The sequence below is a fragment of the Callorhinus ursinus genome, unplaced genomic scaffold, assembly GCF_003265705.2.
Source record: "Callorhinus ursinus isolate GAN/ISIS: 27379988/994484 unplaced genomic scaffold, GSC_fseal_2.0 scaffold28, whole genome shotgun sequence".
Taxonomy (NCBI): domain Eukaryota; kingdom Metazoa; phylum Chordata; class Mammalia; order Carnivora; family Otariidae; genus Callorhinus; species Callorhinus ursinus.
In genome coordinates, this window is record NW_027397090.1 from 6,492,333 (window position 1) to 6,508,370 (window position 16,038).

The 16,038-nt window shown below is 38.1% G+C and overlaps 1 protein-coding gene across 1 annotated transcript in view; it reads left to right on the forward strand.

Moving 5' to 3' along the window:
- The window catches only part of ALDH1A1 (aldehyde dehydrogenase 1 family member A1), a 55,939-nt gene that overhangs the window by 27,776 nt on the left and 12,125 nt on the right, over positions 1-16,038 (forward strand). Inside the window, exons 7-10 of the mRNA XM_025891409.2 lie at positions 225-338; positions 4,714-4,816; positions 6,937-7,121; positions 10,083-10,247. Coding sequence (XP_025747194.1) covers positions 225-338; positions 4,714-4,816; positions 6,937-7,121; positions 10,083-10,247 — 567 coding nt within the window. The remainder of the gene's footprint in view (positions 1-224; positions 339-4,713; positions 4,817-6,936; positions 7,122-10,082; positions 10,248-16,038) is intronic.

The following is a 16,038-nucleotide window of genomic DNA, read 5'->3' on the forward strand; positions in this document are numbered from 1 at the left end:
TTCTCCCCCCGAGGAGAAACAACCTCCCCAGTAATGTAATTAAGGAGGTTATTTTAAGTGGGCTACGAAATGAAATAATAATAATAATAGGACTTAAATGAATCTTTCTTGGTAGAGAAACTCATAAGCTTAGCATCGAGAGGTGGCTTTGATCCCAGACTCTCCTTTTTATCACAGAATTAAATTCTCAGTTCTGTCATAACCATTTTACTTTTGATCTTCAGGCAGGTTTCCCTCCTGGCGTAGTGAACATTGTCCCTGGTTACGGGCCTACTGCTGGGGCGGCCATTTCTTCCCACATGGATATAGACAAAGTGGCCTTCACAGGATCTACAGAGGTAACATTAATTACTCGGGCCAGTAGTGCAGAAGGTCTGCATCTCCAGGTGTCAGAAGCATGTTTTGTGTCACTGTTTTTAGGCCGACATTTCTCTAAAACAAAAGTTCCTTTTAATGATTTGTTCCTTATTCTAGCCTTCGCACATGTTTATAGAACATAAGCAGATGTGGTTGAGATGAAGCGGGGTACCTGTCACACACTCGGCCTGCACGAAAGTGTTTCTAGCGGGTTCATTACTTTCCCTGGCAAGAAATAGAGCTGATGAGACCCTGTCGTATGATTAGTATGGTTTATGATAGAAAATCTAAATTAGGCCGCAGTGATTTGTATGAATGAATGTAATCGTACCCTGTAGATTATGGAAATTGAAGAGCAGAGCATCACCTTTAGCTCCTTATTTGGGGCTCTCTCTTTTCTGATCATTCTGAAAGGGAGCCAGCGATTCAGCTTCTTGAGTGTTACTGCTGGCCTAGCTTAATTTTTTTTTAAAGATTTTATTTATTTATTTGACAGAGAGAGACACAGAGAGGGAACACAAGCAGGGGGAGTGGGAGAGGGAGAAGCAGGCTTCTCGCTGAGCAGGGAGCCCGATGTGGGGCTCGATCCCAGGACTCTGGGATCATGACCTGAGGCGAAGGCAGACGCTTAACGACTGAGCCACCGAGGCGCCCTTGGCTTAGCTTAATTTTTATGCCCCTCCGGCTCCAGCTTGACTTTCCAGAAGGTTAAAGAGCAGGGTCTCAGCCATGGGCACTGCAAGAAGAGGCAGGAGGGAGAGAAAGAGGGAACCGCCTGGAAAGTGAAATTTGGGAGAATGGACTCCCATCTATTGAGATGAGTTTCTATTGCAAGCAAAAAGAAAGTGGTAAAATCATACTGTATCAAGCAAAAAAACAATTTGAGTCCTCCTGTTGGATGATGTGACATTGTGAGATGTTCAGTGCAAACATAAAGGATGAAGAATGAAGAAAGCCCCTTCTTATAAAGCTGCTGTTACACATAAGATACAAGACAGGGTGTGATAAGATACTAAGAACTGTACAAACTGCTATAAGGGCGTTCACAGCAAGGAATGATGATGTCTACATAGGTGTGAGAACCTGCTCTGAATTTTGAAGAGTGGTTACTTTTTTAACTCCCCAGAGATTGAGAAGCAAGAAGAACATTCTAGGTAACAAGGAGAAGCTAATTTGATTATTTTGTATTCCAAATTAGCCACTCCAATATAGAGTAACATTTACATAGAGAACTAAAATGGTGGAAAATAAAATTTTATTTTTCTTGATCTTTTAAAAACTAGATAAATACAAAAATACTTTCTTATGTTTCATAGACACAGAACAGAAAAGGTTTACATTCTACAAACCCTTCATTGAGGTAGGGGAAAGCAAATCCTTCATTCAGGATTCTGTGGACAAAACAACTGGGAATGAGACATGGCAGTAATTTAAAAAAAAAAAAAGGTGAAGTCACAGATCAAAATCATAGCAGAGGTAAAAGCAGGAAGGTACAAATTCCTCAGCCTAGCTTTTTAAACCTCCATGCACATTTCCTGCTCTAGATCCCATGGCCACTCATTCTCCAGCTCATCTGATCCCATCTCTAGAATCACTGCCTATTTGTCTTGGCCCATCCCTGGGTGCTTTGGGGCACTTTACCTGCCAAAAATAGAAAAAAACTCTGAGATTAAAAGACTGGGAAACATCTGGGTTCAAATTTTGACTCTACCCCTTTAGGCGGTGTGTCTTCCAAACATTAAGTATCATTGCTACATTTGTATTTCTCATTTTTATGTGAATAATGATATCTACCTTATTGTACAAAATACAATGGAAGGAGCTAATGAGTAGTAAAATATCGAGCACCCTATAGGGTATTCAGACGTATCTTTTCATTCCTCCAGGCTTTTGCTCACTCGTGGCCACACCTACTATAATATGTTCCACCACCTGCTACCTCTTTGGCTTTCTCCACAGTCCCAGGGGCATCCTGAGTTTTAAACCATCCCACATGTGTGTTCGCCATTGTCCTTGATCTCTAATTATGATAGCTCATGCCCATTGCTTTGTCATTTATCTCTCTCCTTTGCTGACCATCCTCAAAGACTGTCTTAGTCACTGTTATCTGCAAAAACCAGTATAGTAACTCCTTCTGAGTAAGTATTAAATAATTAAATGTACCTAAGATGATTTTAGAGACCACACAGAAAAACCAGTCTTTCTGGGCTCTCTTTTAGCTTCAGGTTTGTTGCTTGGCAGAGAGTGGGAAACTTGCCAAGTGCCATGAAAGAGGCAAACCAATGATCCTCTTTCTAAAAATGCTTCTGGCAAGGTAAGAATTTTAATGTCCCATTAGATTCATTTAAAACAGAGTAAAACAAAACAAAACAAAAAACAGAATCCAATGCACATTGTGCAGGATGTGGTAAATTAGACCACTTTCACTTGCTACTTCTGCCTCACACGACAATGACACAACATCGTGGAACATTGCTTACCATAGTCTCAAAGGTTCTTATCTTTCTTCATTGCAGACCTCTTTAGGAAAAATAATGAACCTTTACTTTTTTCCAAATAAGGGAACAAAACCATGGAACAAAATTGATGTTTCCTTGTTTTGGCTTTAACTAGGTCTTTGGGAAAACTCAAACAAATCTTTTATTTGCCATCAAAACTTATACTAAACAAAAGTGTAACCTTTCTCCCTTACTCATACTTCTGGCCACTCTTCATTCTAGTTCTTCCAACATCTGTAGCTTTTAGAAAAATATCTCTGGTCTCATTCCCTTCCCTGAGACACAAATTATCTAACAAAGTTTCTCCAGTAAGTTAAAAAGTTAAAAAAAAAAAAAAAAGATGAAAAAGAATTTGGAGAAATCAAAGGAGAAAAAGGAAAGAATGTAGGAAATAAAAAATTCTTAATCATCGTAAATGAAAATTTAAAAAGAAGTATATTGTGGAAGGAAAATGGTATATAAGAAACATTTCAGATAGGATTTCCCCACCACGAGCCTACTCTCAGTTTCTTTTTATTACCTGTATTAAAGGATTTGATTTAGCACCTGACATCTTTAAATAAGATAAAAACATTGGCAGCTTAATTATTGCTCTGCTCTGTAAGGCATGGTAGCAGTCAGTTCAATAAGCACATAAAATTCAAACATATGCTCAGCAAGCATCTACGTATCTTTTGTTCAGCTGGGATAGAAACTTTTTATTAAAATCTGATGTGTCAAATAGGGGGAAAAAAAAACCCCAGAAGCAAGATAAAATGAATCATCTTTCAAAAAGAAAAGCAAAGATCATTTAGGACATTAGGACTTCAATAAAAATAGTAAAGAGGAAATAGTTATAAAGCAGGTCGGGTCTTAGAGATGGAAAAATAAAACAACTACAGAAAATAATCTTGATGGGATGGGAGCCACAAAGGAAAAAATGAAAACAATGTCTTTCTCTGAAGAGCGGCAACTAGCATTAAAGAAGAAACCAGAACAGTAGGATTCCAGCTAACAGAAGCAACAGCACAGAGCACAGATCCAGTTTCTTTTTTCTAGCTCCACAGTTCAAAGTTGTGGGGAGAGAGAGGAGGGGAGGAACGGAGGGAGGGAGGTGGGGGGAGAGAGAGATCTGGCAACCAACTGTAATTCAACAAACCCCCACTGTGACAGAGAGTGCTGAGAGGTATGCAATGATAGGACTTTATCACTGCCACCAAGGGGGTGATACCTGTTCGGGAAATTGATGTGTTTACAAATAATACAATCCAAGGGAGACTCTGAAACAGTCCTCATGAGGGTTCTATGGGGTGCGGGGGTGGGGAAGAAGAGGAAGACAAAGTCATGTCTGCCTAGAGTCAACAGAGCAAGCTTCAAAGAAGAGTTCAGGTATCAGCCCGACCTCAAGGAAGGGTGGGATTGGGGGCGGCCTGGGTCAGGGTGGACCTATAATGAGAAACAGAGATGAGGTTTAGGGGGCAGTAAATATGCCAGCTTGGAGAGAGTTCTCTGGATTTCAGTAGAGGGATGAAAAGTCAAGGAGATAAGTGATGGTTGGATTGTGATATGTCCAGTCCATCCGTGGAAAGATGAAGTTCTGATTAAAATGAAAAATACCTCCTGCCCAGTTCTGTCCGTCAAGATCAGCTGTCATCTTCTATGTATCTGTTCTCGGGAGTGTTTTTCTGATTCATCATGTTTATGCTCGGGTGGAGGAGCCTTTGATATCTGAAGGTGCCAAATCTTGACAAAAGCCATTTAATGTTTCTCCCTGATAGAATTTAACTATGGCACAAACCTTCTATACATTTAAAATGCTAAATAAACCCACCTTCAGGAGAGCAGATTCAGCCTCCTCCTCTGTAATGCTCCATTCCAGGTTGGCAAGATGATCAAAGAAGCTGCGGGGAAAAGCAATCTGAAGAGGGTGACCCTGGAGCTTGGTGGAAAGAGCCCCTGCATTGTGTTTGCTGACGCTGACTGTGAGTGAGGGCCACTCTTAACTTTTCATCCTTCATCGTGGTGTCTGGCAATGCTGGACGGTGACCTTGAAGTTTATAAAAGGGTTTGCTTCTAACATCAAAATGTAAGGCATTAACCAGAACCTAGAATGACTCTTGAAAAATCTCTCAAAACGTTCTAATGTGTCACACCTAGACGAATCTAATGCAGACACTCTTTCTTCCTGGAGTGGAATAGATTGCCATTTTCGCAGCTGAACCCTAGGCGACTAACTGTCTGGCACTCGGGAGCCATGGTGTATTTTTTTGTTTTTTAAATTCCATGCCTGTAAATATTAGCATTGGGTTAGGTATGGTGACATACCTCCAGTTATGTTGGACTGGGACCAACTAGAGAGATGGCAAATTTCACATTTGTCATTTCTCTTCACTCTGGGTCATACACACATTGAATGAAAGGGTCGGAAGAGAATAACACTTAGCATTTAAGGAATTTCTCTTTTTTTTCCCCCTAGCTCGTGTGGTCAAATTTACATATATTCCATCTATAATTATGATGTGACTCCCCGATACAATATCCCTGGTTCATTCTGATTGTATTATCGAGTAGAATCCCACAATTATCTTCTAAGTGGGAGTCAGTCAGCAGAAATGGATTGTCAAGCATTCATCTAGCTCTTTCTTTGACAGCTGCAGTATGAGGTAATAAACAGAAATGGCTGAGTGTGATCTTAGCTGAAGCTTTTCAGAACACACTGCCTTATTATATATTCCACAAATATGATAAGAGTCCTGATTTTTACCAAACCTCTCTAGAAACTGTTTCCACTACAACTTAAGTAGATGTGGTTAGTTCACAAAGTAAATATCACAATACTCAATTGCTATAATGTTGAATTAAATCTTCACCATTTGAAAAATTAAAATGCAGAGAAAACCTCAGGTTGTTTAGGATTTAGTGATGACAACCTATTTTTCCCTTTCAAGCCCCATTCTACCGTCTCAAATACATAGATAAGGAGAGTTTATAAGCATATATGAAATAATATGGCATATTTTAAATAAAGTTGGAAAATGTTTTTCCTGGAACAGGGCTGTCAAGGTGGGTGAGTGATTTTGAATATTAATTTTTTTTTCAGAAATATCATTTTTCCTATTGATCGGGGTATCTAAAAATATTTTTAAATTATTTAATGCAATAGATAGTTCATGTTTTCTAATGAATCGTGGAACACTACATCAAATAAAGAAAGAAAGAAAGAAAGAAAGAAAGAAAGAAAGAAAGAAAGAAAGAAAGAAAGAAAGAAAGAAAGAAAAGAAAGAGAAAAAGAGAAAGAAAGAAATGGGAATATGAAATACTCTCCTGGCACTGTACCAGCCTTTGGAATAACCCAGATTAACAATATTTCTTTCCTGTCCTCAGAGAGAACACAACCTAGGGATGGAAATAAACTTTTCTAACCTTTTTTGTTTTGTTTTGTAACACCTTGATTGAAAAACAGTTTAGATACCATAAAATTCACCTTTTTAAAAGTGGAAAAAAAAATGGATAGTTCATGTTTTCTTTGTCATTTAGTTAAAATCTGAGGCCTGAGATATTCAGTCATCTAACTAACTACAAACAGATGTTTTATAAAAATCATGTGTAGGGGCACGTGGGTGGTTCAGTCAGTTAAGCATCCACTCTTGGTTTCACCTCAGGTCATGATCTCAGGGTCCTGGTATCAAGCCCCAGGTCAGGCTCCATGCTCAGCAGGGAGTCTGCTTGAGATTCTTTCCCTCTGCCCCTCCCCCCACGTGCATGCGTGCTCTCTCTCTCTCTCTCTCTCTCTCTAAAATAAAAATATCTAAAAAAAATCATTTGCAGTGGGATAGGATCTTACGACACTTTCTATATTCTTGGTAGTGTCTATGTTAATTTTTTCAGATTCTATATTTGTGGCTATCATTTCCATATTAAATAAAGGATTAGAAAGGTTAATTTGTCACCTGGCTGATAAGAGGTGGGGTGTATTGAATCTACATCTGACTGTGCAACTCATAATTTTTCTGTAGCATCCTATTGCCTCTGAGAGAGATGTATACAAATATGTAATCTTTAAAAAAAAATCTCTTCTTCAACGTGAGTATCTTCTTTGCAGTGGACAATGCCGTTGAATTTGCACACCAGGGGTTATTCTACCACCAAGGCCAATGTTGTATAGCTGCATCCAGGCTTTTTGTGGAAGAATCGATTTATGATGAGTTTGTCCGACGGAGTGTTGAACGGGCTAAAAAGTATGTCCTTGGAAATCCTCTGACCCCAGGAGTCAATCAAGGCCCTCAAGTGAGTATACAAAAGAAGGAATAGCATTCACAGGGACAAGAATAAAGTGTCCTCTCTAGGTTTGCTTTTTATTGAATAAGATTGTTTCCTTACCGCGGATCTTCCTAGGTGACAATACTGTATCAGTTTGGTGTTTCAAAAAAAAAAAAAGAAAAAAGCAATGAATCTAACTCCCAATTTAAAGAAAGCTAAACCCTGGGATAAGTACCTGACAATGCCCAAAGGAACAAGGAGAATATGCTACCTGACCTCATGGAGTTTACAGTCTGGAAGAGTTAAAAGGCTATCTTGGGTTTTTCTGCGCATGCCAAGATAGCCAAGTAGGAAAACCTTAGGATTTAGGCAATGCCAAATATTAAAACCTAAAAGTCCTCAAATAAGTCAGCTGGTAAATGAAGTAATATGTTGTTTTATCTTAATCACATTATATTTTATATTTTTTCACTGGTAAAGTGACTTTCCAATTTGATTTCATAACCCACATCAAAGGTTATAACATTATCAGAAGTTGCATCTTGTCCTAATGCAGAGACATGGACTTTCAAAATAGAGGCTGGATTTAAAATCTAACTTCCCTGAGGCTCTGTTTTCTCATCTGTAAAAGGGAAGTAGTAACACCAATCATGCAGGGTCAGTGCACAGTGAAATGCAATAATGTATACAAAGCATCTGAGTGTCTGGTTCACAGTACGTGCTCAAATGTCTGTTGAGTAAATGAAAATTGCATGCTTCCATTTATACCTATGGTGACAATTACTATCACAGATCAATAACTTCATATATCCGCTCTCATTGCTCTTGTTGATCTTTGGTTTCCAAATAATTTGAAGGATGTCCCGGTGTCATTTCTCAAACTTTCTTTCTCAACCCATCAACCCTAAGGAATTAAATAATTTGCACATTCAAACACATCAAATGTAGACTTTGAGACTCTTACAATGCCATGCCCTACTACATCTCATAGACTAGCCCATGAGCTAATGGCCCATCACACAGTAAAGAGCCCCTGCTATATCCTAGCCTTATGGAGAAGTTCCCGAGGGCCAAAAGGAAAGCCAAATTCAGATATGGCCAATCTGAAACCTTCCGAGGAAGATTTGTATTTATGGTGAAGCAAAATTAGCCAGACTACACTGAGTATGCCCCTAGGTATAACTGAAAACTTCCATCACTAGGCCTGAACTCTGGTGCAAGGTTCTCCGTCTTTCCTGTGCATTTGAATCACCTGAGAATCTCATTAAAAATGCAAATTCTGATGCAGTAGGTCTCGGGTGAGGCCTAAGGAATGCATTTTGCCACCTAGGAACGCTAGAGTGGCTGGCTAGAGAACCACATTGTCAGTAGCCAGACCCTACTCTATGAATTCCTGTATTCTTAGATGGTTATTGACCATCTAAGTCAAACAAATTCTTTCTGCCTTTACCTCCCAGTGCATAAGCAAGACTAGGACTGTGCCCAAATATCCACTCTGGTCACAGGCGGGCAAGTTATGACTTAGGGAATACATCTTAAAATGAAACCCTCCAAAATCATGATTTTTTGAGGCCATAGTGAGATTAGTATTTTGGAAGAGGCCCGAGAAGCTTTGCATGGAGTTACATGGATCCTTGGCTAGTTGCTGGCAAACCTGAATATTTTAACCAGACAGAACTAACACCACCCCTGAGTCTGGCTGTAAGTAAATACTGGGCAGCAATTTAAATATCAAACCAACAGTTATTAAACCAACATGACAACTTCCTTGATCTGCTGGAAATGAAGGAACATTTCCCTTTGAAATATTCGTTTAAGTATCATGCACAAAGGAGGACTGAGCAACCTTGTACCAAATATTGTGCCAAATTTTAGAAAACGGTTTCTGGTTTCAAATAGCACTTAATCTCATTGCATGTGGGAGCTGGGCTTGTGCAGTCAGTTTGTGACCTTTTTCTGGGATTTGGAAGATGAGGGAGATTGCAGAGTCAAAGAAGAAGATAAAGAGCAATACCTTTTAAGAAGGGAGAAAAGACAGGCTGAACGGGCAAGAGGCCCTTCACCTTAACTCCTAGGTCTTCAGTCTTTTTCCTTTAAAACTGAACCCTGGCCACACCTGAGACAGGGCAGTCTTGACCCGTGATTTGGAGTCCACAAATCACTAAGTTTTTCAGCCTCCCAAAATTGAGACAATTGAGACAATACATAACCCCAGTTCCAGGGCATGGAGGGAAAATGTGTGCTCCGGTACCCCCACCCGAACTCTGGAGTTAGGTTTGTTTTTGTTTTTGTTTTCCTTATAAAAAAATATTGCTTAACAAACCATTCAGGCTCTGTCATTCTTGTCATGTTTTTAGAGGTCGTCTCTGCGATGAAGCAGGATGCTAATAATCAGGACGGGCTAGAACCTGGGATCGTCCTACTGAGACTGTCCCACCGGGACAGGACAGGAGGGTGCCCGGGCCGTGGCCCGCGTGGGTCCGGCCAGAGGAGGTTGTCAGGAATGAGGAGAAAACAGAAGTCTAGGGGTCTTCAAAGCCCTAACGCGTCTGCTTTCCAACTGCCATATTTCATTAAACCCAGTATCAAAGTTCTCTTCTCCTTTCCTCTGTATTTCAGTTAGGACTATAGTTTTCAAGTATGTCTGACTGTGTTAACAGGCATTTTTTTTTCCAGTGAAAATAGATGACAGTAGTGTGAAAACGTTTAGATTTGTTTGCAGGGCTGATGCGCTTTGCTTCTGTAACAGTAAAGCAAATGCTGACTACAAATATTTATCTGTAAGTGTTCTTTCTAGAAAAGTCAGGGGAATAAACACAGAATGAATCTCAGCCTCCATCAGCTGTTTTGATGGAAGATTTCACTCAGTTAACAATACTCTATCTAGCATTTTGAAGCCCTCCTTAACAGGCTGGGCAATATATTACCCTTATAAACTTACTTAATTTATTCATTTATTTTCCTTTCCATGTGATATTTTTCCTACAGATTGATAAGGAACAATATGAAAAAATACTTGACCTCATTGAGAGTGGGAAGAAAGAAGGAGCCAAACTGGAGTGTGGTGGAGGCCCATGGGGGAATAAAGGCTACTTCATCCAGCCCACGGTCTTCTCTAATGTTACAGACGACATGCGCATCGCCAAAGAGGAGGTAAATACTTTCATTCTGCTCTGTTCCCTTTGTTGCCATATGTTCTGTATGTGTGTGTACAAAGCCTCCCTTTAAAATTCTCAGTTCTTCGGGAGTCTCGGTGGCTCAGTTGGTTGAGCATCCCACTCTTGGTTTTGGCTCAGGTCATGATCTCAGGGTCATGATATCGAACCCCGCGACGGGCTCCACACTCAGCGTGGAATCTGCTTGTCCCTCTCCCTCCCCCTCTGCCTCCCTTCTCAGCTCACACACACACACACGCACCCACTCTCTCTAAAATAAATAAATAAATAAATCTTTATAAAATAAAATTCTCTGTTCTTTTAACATCTTTCTTGGTGAATGTTACTTTTCATTTCTGTTACTGATAAATGTCTATTTGTAATCAAGACTAAAAATAGTAAGGAAGTCATGAGGCCAGCCAAGAATTTCCAGCCAAAGACAGATCAGGATGCTTAACAATTTCTAGGGATTTCTTCCCCAGCTTTAAAGTAATGAGAAAGAAAACTTCATTTCGTTGTTGCTTTTTCTCCTCTGGAAATAACATATTCAAAGATAATTGGAAAATGATTACATGATATGCAAGATTTTTTTTCAATTAAACCTATTTTGTGATAATTGTAGATTCAACTGTTGTTATGAGAAATAATGCAGAGTGATCCCCTTGCTTTTTACCCAGTTTCCTACAAATGGCAGCATCTCACAAAACTATAGTATAATATCACAGCAAGTATGTTGACATTGAAACAGACAAAACACAGAACATTTCATCAGCATATGAATCCCTCATGTTTCTTGAATAGCCAAATCCATGGCCCTCCCATAAACTGCTGTCCTTAACCCCAGGCTTTCCCTTAACCACTAATCTGTTTTCCATTTCTATAATTTTGTCATTTCAAGAATTTTACATAAGTGGATTCATACTGCATGCAACCCTTCGGGATTGGATTTTTTTTTTTTTCACTCAGCTTAATTTTCTACAGATTCATCTAGGTTGTTGTATCTCAGGATAGTTTGTTCCTTCTTATTGCAGAGCAGTACTCTTGAAATTGGGAAGACTGAATCCTCTCACTTCATTCTTCTTCAAAATTGTTTTAGCTAACCTCGTTCCTTTGCTTTTCCATATAAATTTTAGAATAACCTTGTCCATATATATTTTTAAAAATCTTGCTGGAATTTTCAAAGGAATTGTGTTAAACATGTCTATCAATTTGGTGAGAATTAACATCTTTATTGTATGGAATCTACCAGTCATTGAACATGGTTTGTCTCTTTATTTATACCTTCCTTGATTTCTTTCATCAGGATTTTATAGTTTTCAGTATATGAGTCCTAAACATGTTTTACTGAATTTATGACTAAGTATTTTTTGAGCTATCGTAAGTGGAATCTTTAATTTTTGTATGCATATGCTTATTATAGTATACTATAATATAATAAACTAGTATAAATAGTTATAACTGATTTTGTATATTTTCTTGATGTCGCCAAACTCAGTAATTCTAGGAGGTTTTTGGAGATTCCTTGAGAATTTGTAGGTAGACAATTGTGTCATTACAAATAGGAACAACTGTATTCCTTCTCTTCTCATCTGTATGCTTTTTATTTCCTTTTTTTGCCTTTTTCATTTGCTAGAATTTTGCACTATGTTGAATAAGAGTAGCAAGAGTGAACATCTTTGCTTTGTTCTCTATCATGGGGGAAAAACATTCAGTCTTTGCCACTGAGTATGATATTAGCTGTGAGATTTTCATAAATGCCCTTAATTAGGTTCTGGAAGTGGCTTTCTATTCCGAACTTGTTGGGAGGAAAAGGAGGATGGATTTTGTCAAATGCTTTATCTGCATCAACTTAAACGATCACACGGTATTTTTTCTTCATTCCCTCAGTGCGGTGTCTTGTATTAATTGATTTTTGAATACTGAACCAGCCTTATATCTCTGGAATGATTCTCACTTGGCGATGGTGTATAACTCTTTGTAGGTATTGCTGAATACTATTTGCTAATACTTTTTAGGAATATTTGCTGTAGTTAATATTGGTCTATAGTTTGATATTGATCTGTAGTTTGAGGGATATTGGTCTGTAGTTTTGTTTGGTTGTGTGTTTTTTTGTGGTAATTAAATTATCTCCTATAGCTATAGTTAGGTCCTCTTTCTAGTTTCTAATGTTGCTTAAAGAGCTGCAGACATTTATTTTTTTTAAGATTTTATCTATTTATTCATGAGAGACAGAGAGAGGGAGAGAGAGAGAGAGAGAGAGAAGCAGAGGGAGAAGTAGGCTCTCTGCTGAGCAGGGAGCCCGATGCGGGACTCGATCCCAGGACCCTGGGATCATGACCCGAGCCGAAGGCAGATGCTCAACCATCTGAGCCACCCAGGCGCCCCTTTATTAATAATAAGAACCATTTAGTGATTGCTCACTATGTGCCAGATATAGATCTGAGTGCCTTATAAACAGTGTAAAACATAAATATATTCCTATGAAATATAATGAATATAAATGTTTTATTTATGTAAAAATTTATATTTCTGACAGTCCTATTCATTTTTATAAAGTTTAGTGTATATTATATATGTATATAAATATATTTATATAAAGAAATAAAATATTTAATATAAACATGAAATATTCTTATTTAATTCTCACAACCTCTTGAGAGAAGTATCATTATATTGTTTTCTTCTCATAGAATCTCTCCAATACAAGAAGAAAGCCTGTAGTCTTTTCTTCCCAGAGATAAATACTCTCTTTTATTATTTTCACCTATTTAGACTGGTATTATTTTTCTAAAGATTTTATTTATTTATTTATTTGAGGGAGAGAATGAGAGAGAGAGAGAACATGAGAGGGGGGAGGGTCAGAGGGAGAAGCAGACTCCCCGCTGAGCAGGGAGCCCCATGTGGGACTCGGTCCCGGGACTCCAGGATCATGACCTGAGCCGAAGGCAGTCGCTTAACCAACTGAGCCACCCGGGCGCCCCGGTATTATTTTTCTAATAAAAAAAATCTCAGAACATTTATAAGGTGTATGATTCCTATGTTACATTATAATGTTTGGAAACTAAATAAAATTAAACATAGTATTCTGATCCAAGAATTTTCCTGAATAATGATATAGTAGTTGTTTTCAGTTCCTACCTGTTATATACATTTTATTACCCCTGTGAATATAACATGTCAAACTTTTTTGAACCTTTTTTATCTTTATGCCTTTTATATCTTGAGTTCTCCTTTGAGCCGCATAATCAACTATGATTTATGATTCTTGTTATCATCCTAAGTAGTAGATAAAAAACCTAAGGCCCAAAGTAGGAAAGAGCTACGTCACATGGCTACCTAAAGGCAGCTTGGAGGTATAGGCTAATTCTCATGACCACAATTCCCCACTTTTTCTATGTGACCTACTGTTGCTCATATTGACTTCATTATCCACCCAATCCCACCTAACCTAACAGTGTAGAATCCCATGGAGCTTGTGGGAACCATTCTGTTAAAAAGTGATAGTGTGTTAATGTTAGAAGGAAGATTACGGGTAACTCAGGCCAAAAGTCAAATTTATAGATGCGGTAATTGAGATCCAAAGAGCTTAAGTGACTTGTTACTGTTACAGAATTATAGCCTCATAAAACTAGAAGGATCTCTTAAGCTCACCTCTCCAATCCCACTATGATCATTGGTTTGCTCCTGGCCAGTGGCCAGCCAGTGTCTCTTTAAACAGCATCATCAACAGGTAACTCATTATTTCTTAGGCTTTTCCGTGTCTGGACAGTGCTAAGCACTAGAAAGTTCCCTCTAGCTGCATATGAATCCCTCCTCTTAAGTTCTGCTTGTTGGCCCCATATCTGCATTATGCCCTCTTCCGCATAAGAGCCATCCATATATTTGAAAATAACATTCATCCCCTACATGGCTCCTCACCCTCCATATGCTCTTAGCCCTGTTTTCAGCTCTTGCACTTCCTAATTTTCCTAGACAAATATATTGCAGTTCAATATTTGGTGAGCACAAACTAACGTTAAGAAGATGTTATCCAGAGACATGATATATAACTATATAACTAGGAAAGGCTAGTTTGCATTTAGGAATTATAAATAATCTACCTCATGGACAGAGGGGTTTTTTTTTTTTTTAAGATTTTATTTATTGATTGATTTTAGAGAGAGCACGAGCAGAGGGAAGGATAGAGGGAGAGAATTCAGACAGACTCCGCAATTAGTGTGGAGCTTGACGCGCGGCTCAATCTCATGACCCTGAGATCATGACCTGAACTGAAATCAAGAGTCAGATGCTTAACTGACTGAGCCACCCAGGTGCCCTGGACAGAGGGGTTTTAATAAATACAGAGATAGATTCACTGGCTTTGGGCTATGAAGGTGTCCCATAATAAACTATAACAAGAAGGCACTGCCAACTCAAATGTACTGAATCATAATCTTTCATCCAGTGAATTTGTATTTCATGTTTATGATATGATAGAGAATCTAAAAGGGTTATTTTCTTTACCTCCCAAAATGCCATCAAGCAAGGGGGAAAGTGCATAATCAAATTTGCAAGCAGTAAATAAATAGGAAAAATAAAATAAAAGATACATATGGATAATCAGACATAGTTTCTCAACACCAATTCAGCTGTCAAGTGATTTTTTTTTGCATCTATTTGCATGTAAATTTTGCATGTATTGACAAATATTTGTCTTATTGGATCTGCTGTTCTTGCATACCATGGGAAAAGATAAAGGCAAAAAAATATATTCAATCAAGGAAACATTTACTATGTTCCTGTAATATACATAGTAGAGTAGCTTGTTTGCTGCTTCAAAGAAGCCTTGAACCATGTGCTTTGTTCAATTAAAATTAGGTAAGATATTAACACACTTATTACCATAGCTGCGATATATCTGGTTCCCAGGTTACAATACAATAATTAGATTTACAGTCTTAGCATTTATATACTCAGCCTTTGTGGAATGGTAACCCCCAACTCCAATACTTAGATCTGTGATGAACACCAGAAAACTATCTTTTCTGGTTTTTGCCTCCCACTAGCTTACATTTCTCAGAAAATTTTATTAACACTCAGAAGGACCCCTCTTTGTTTAATTTTAATGTATGTTTTACAGAAACATAATACAGGAGCTTAATTTTTAAGAGAAAACCCACTTGTTTTTCTCCCATCTGGGGATGAGATACAGAATAAGTTGACTTTGGGCTGAGCTAACTAGAGAATCTAGCAAAAGTGAAAGAGCAATTAAGGTTTGAATGAGCAAATTGGGAGTTTGTTTCCCATCCTATGATTATAGTCATTATTAATGAACCCATGCTTTAGTTAGTGGTTGAGGATTTAAGCTCTTACAGTAATGGATCATTTTGCTTGGTACATGTAGGTCGCTTAAGATTTGGCTGAAGAACAGAATCCAAACAAAAATTCATGTTGTTTCACCTAATTTGGCTGATTATAAAAAGATCTAAGTCCAGTAGAATAGGTGATATTTCAGTTGATGATACACTGAATGATATCACTGATGATATCACTGATGATGATAGTTAAAACAAAATAATTATTAACAATTATTACTTGTTCATTTATCCAGTAGAGCAAGCATTACTTTCTTGAGTTTGCTGTTTATGTAGCGACTTGATGTGGAAAACTAGGGAGAGAATATAAAATATTCCTAAATGTAAAAGAAACTCTGAAGTTAATGGTTTTATACACAATGGTAAGTTCTCGGAAGTCTAATTCCAACAACAAGAAAATTAATATTACCTTATTTATTTCTACCCCCATTTTGT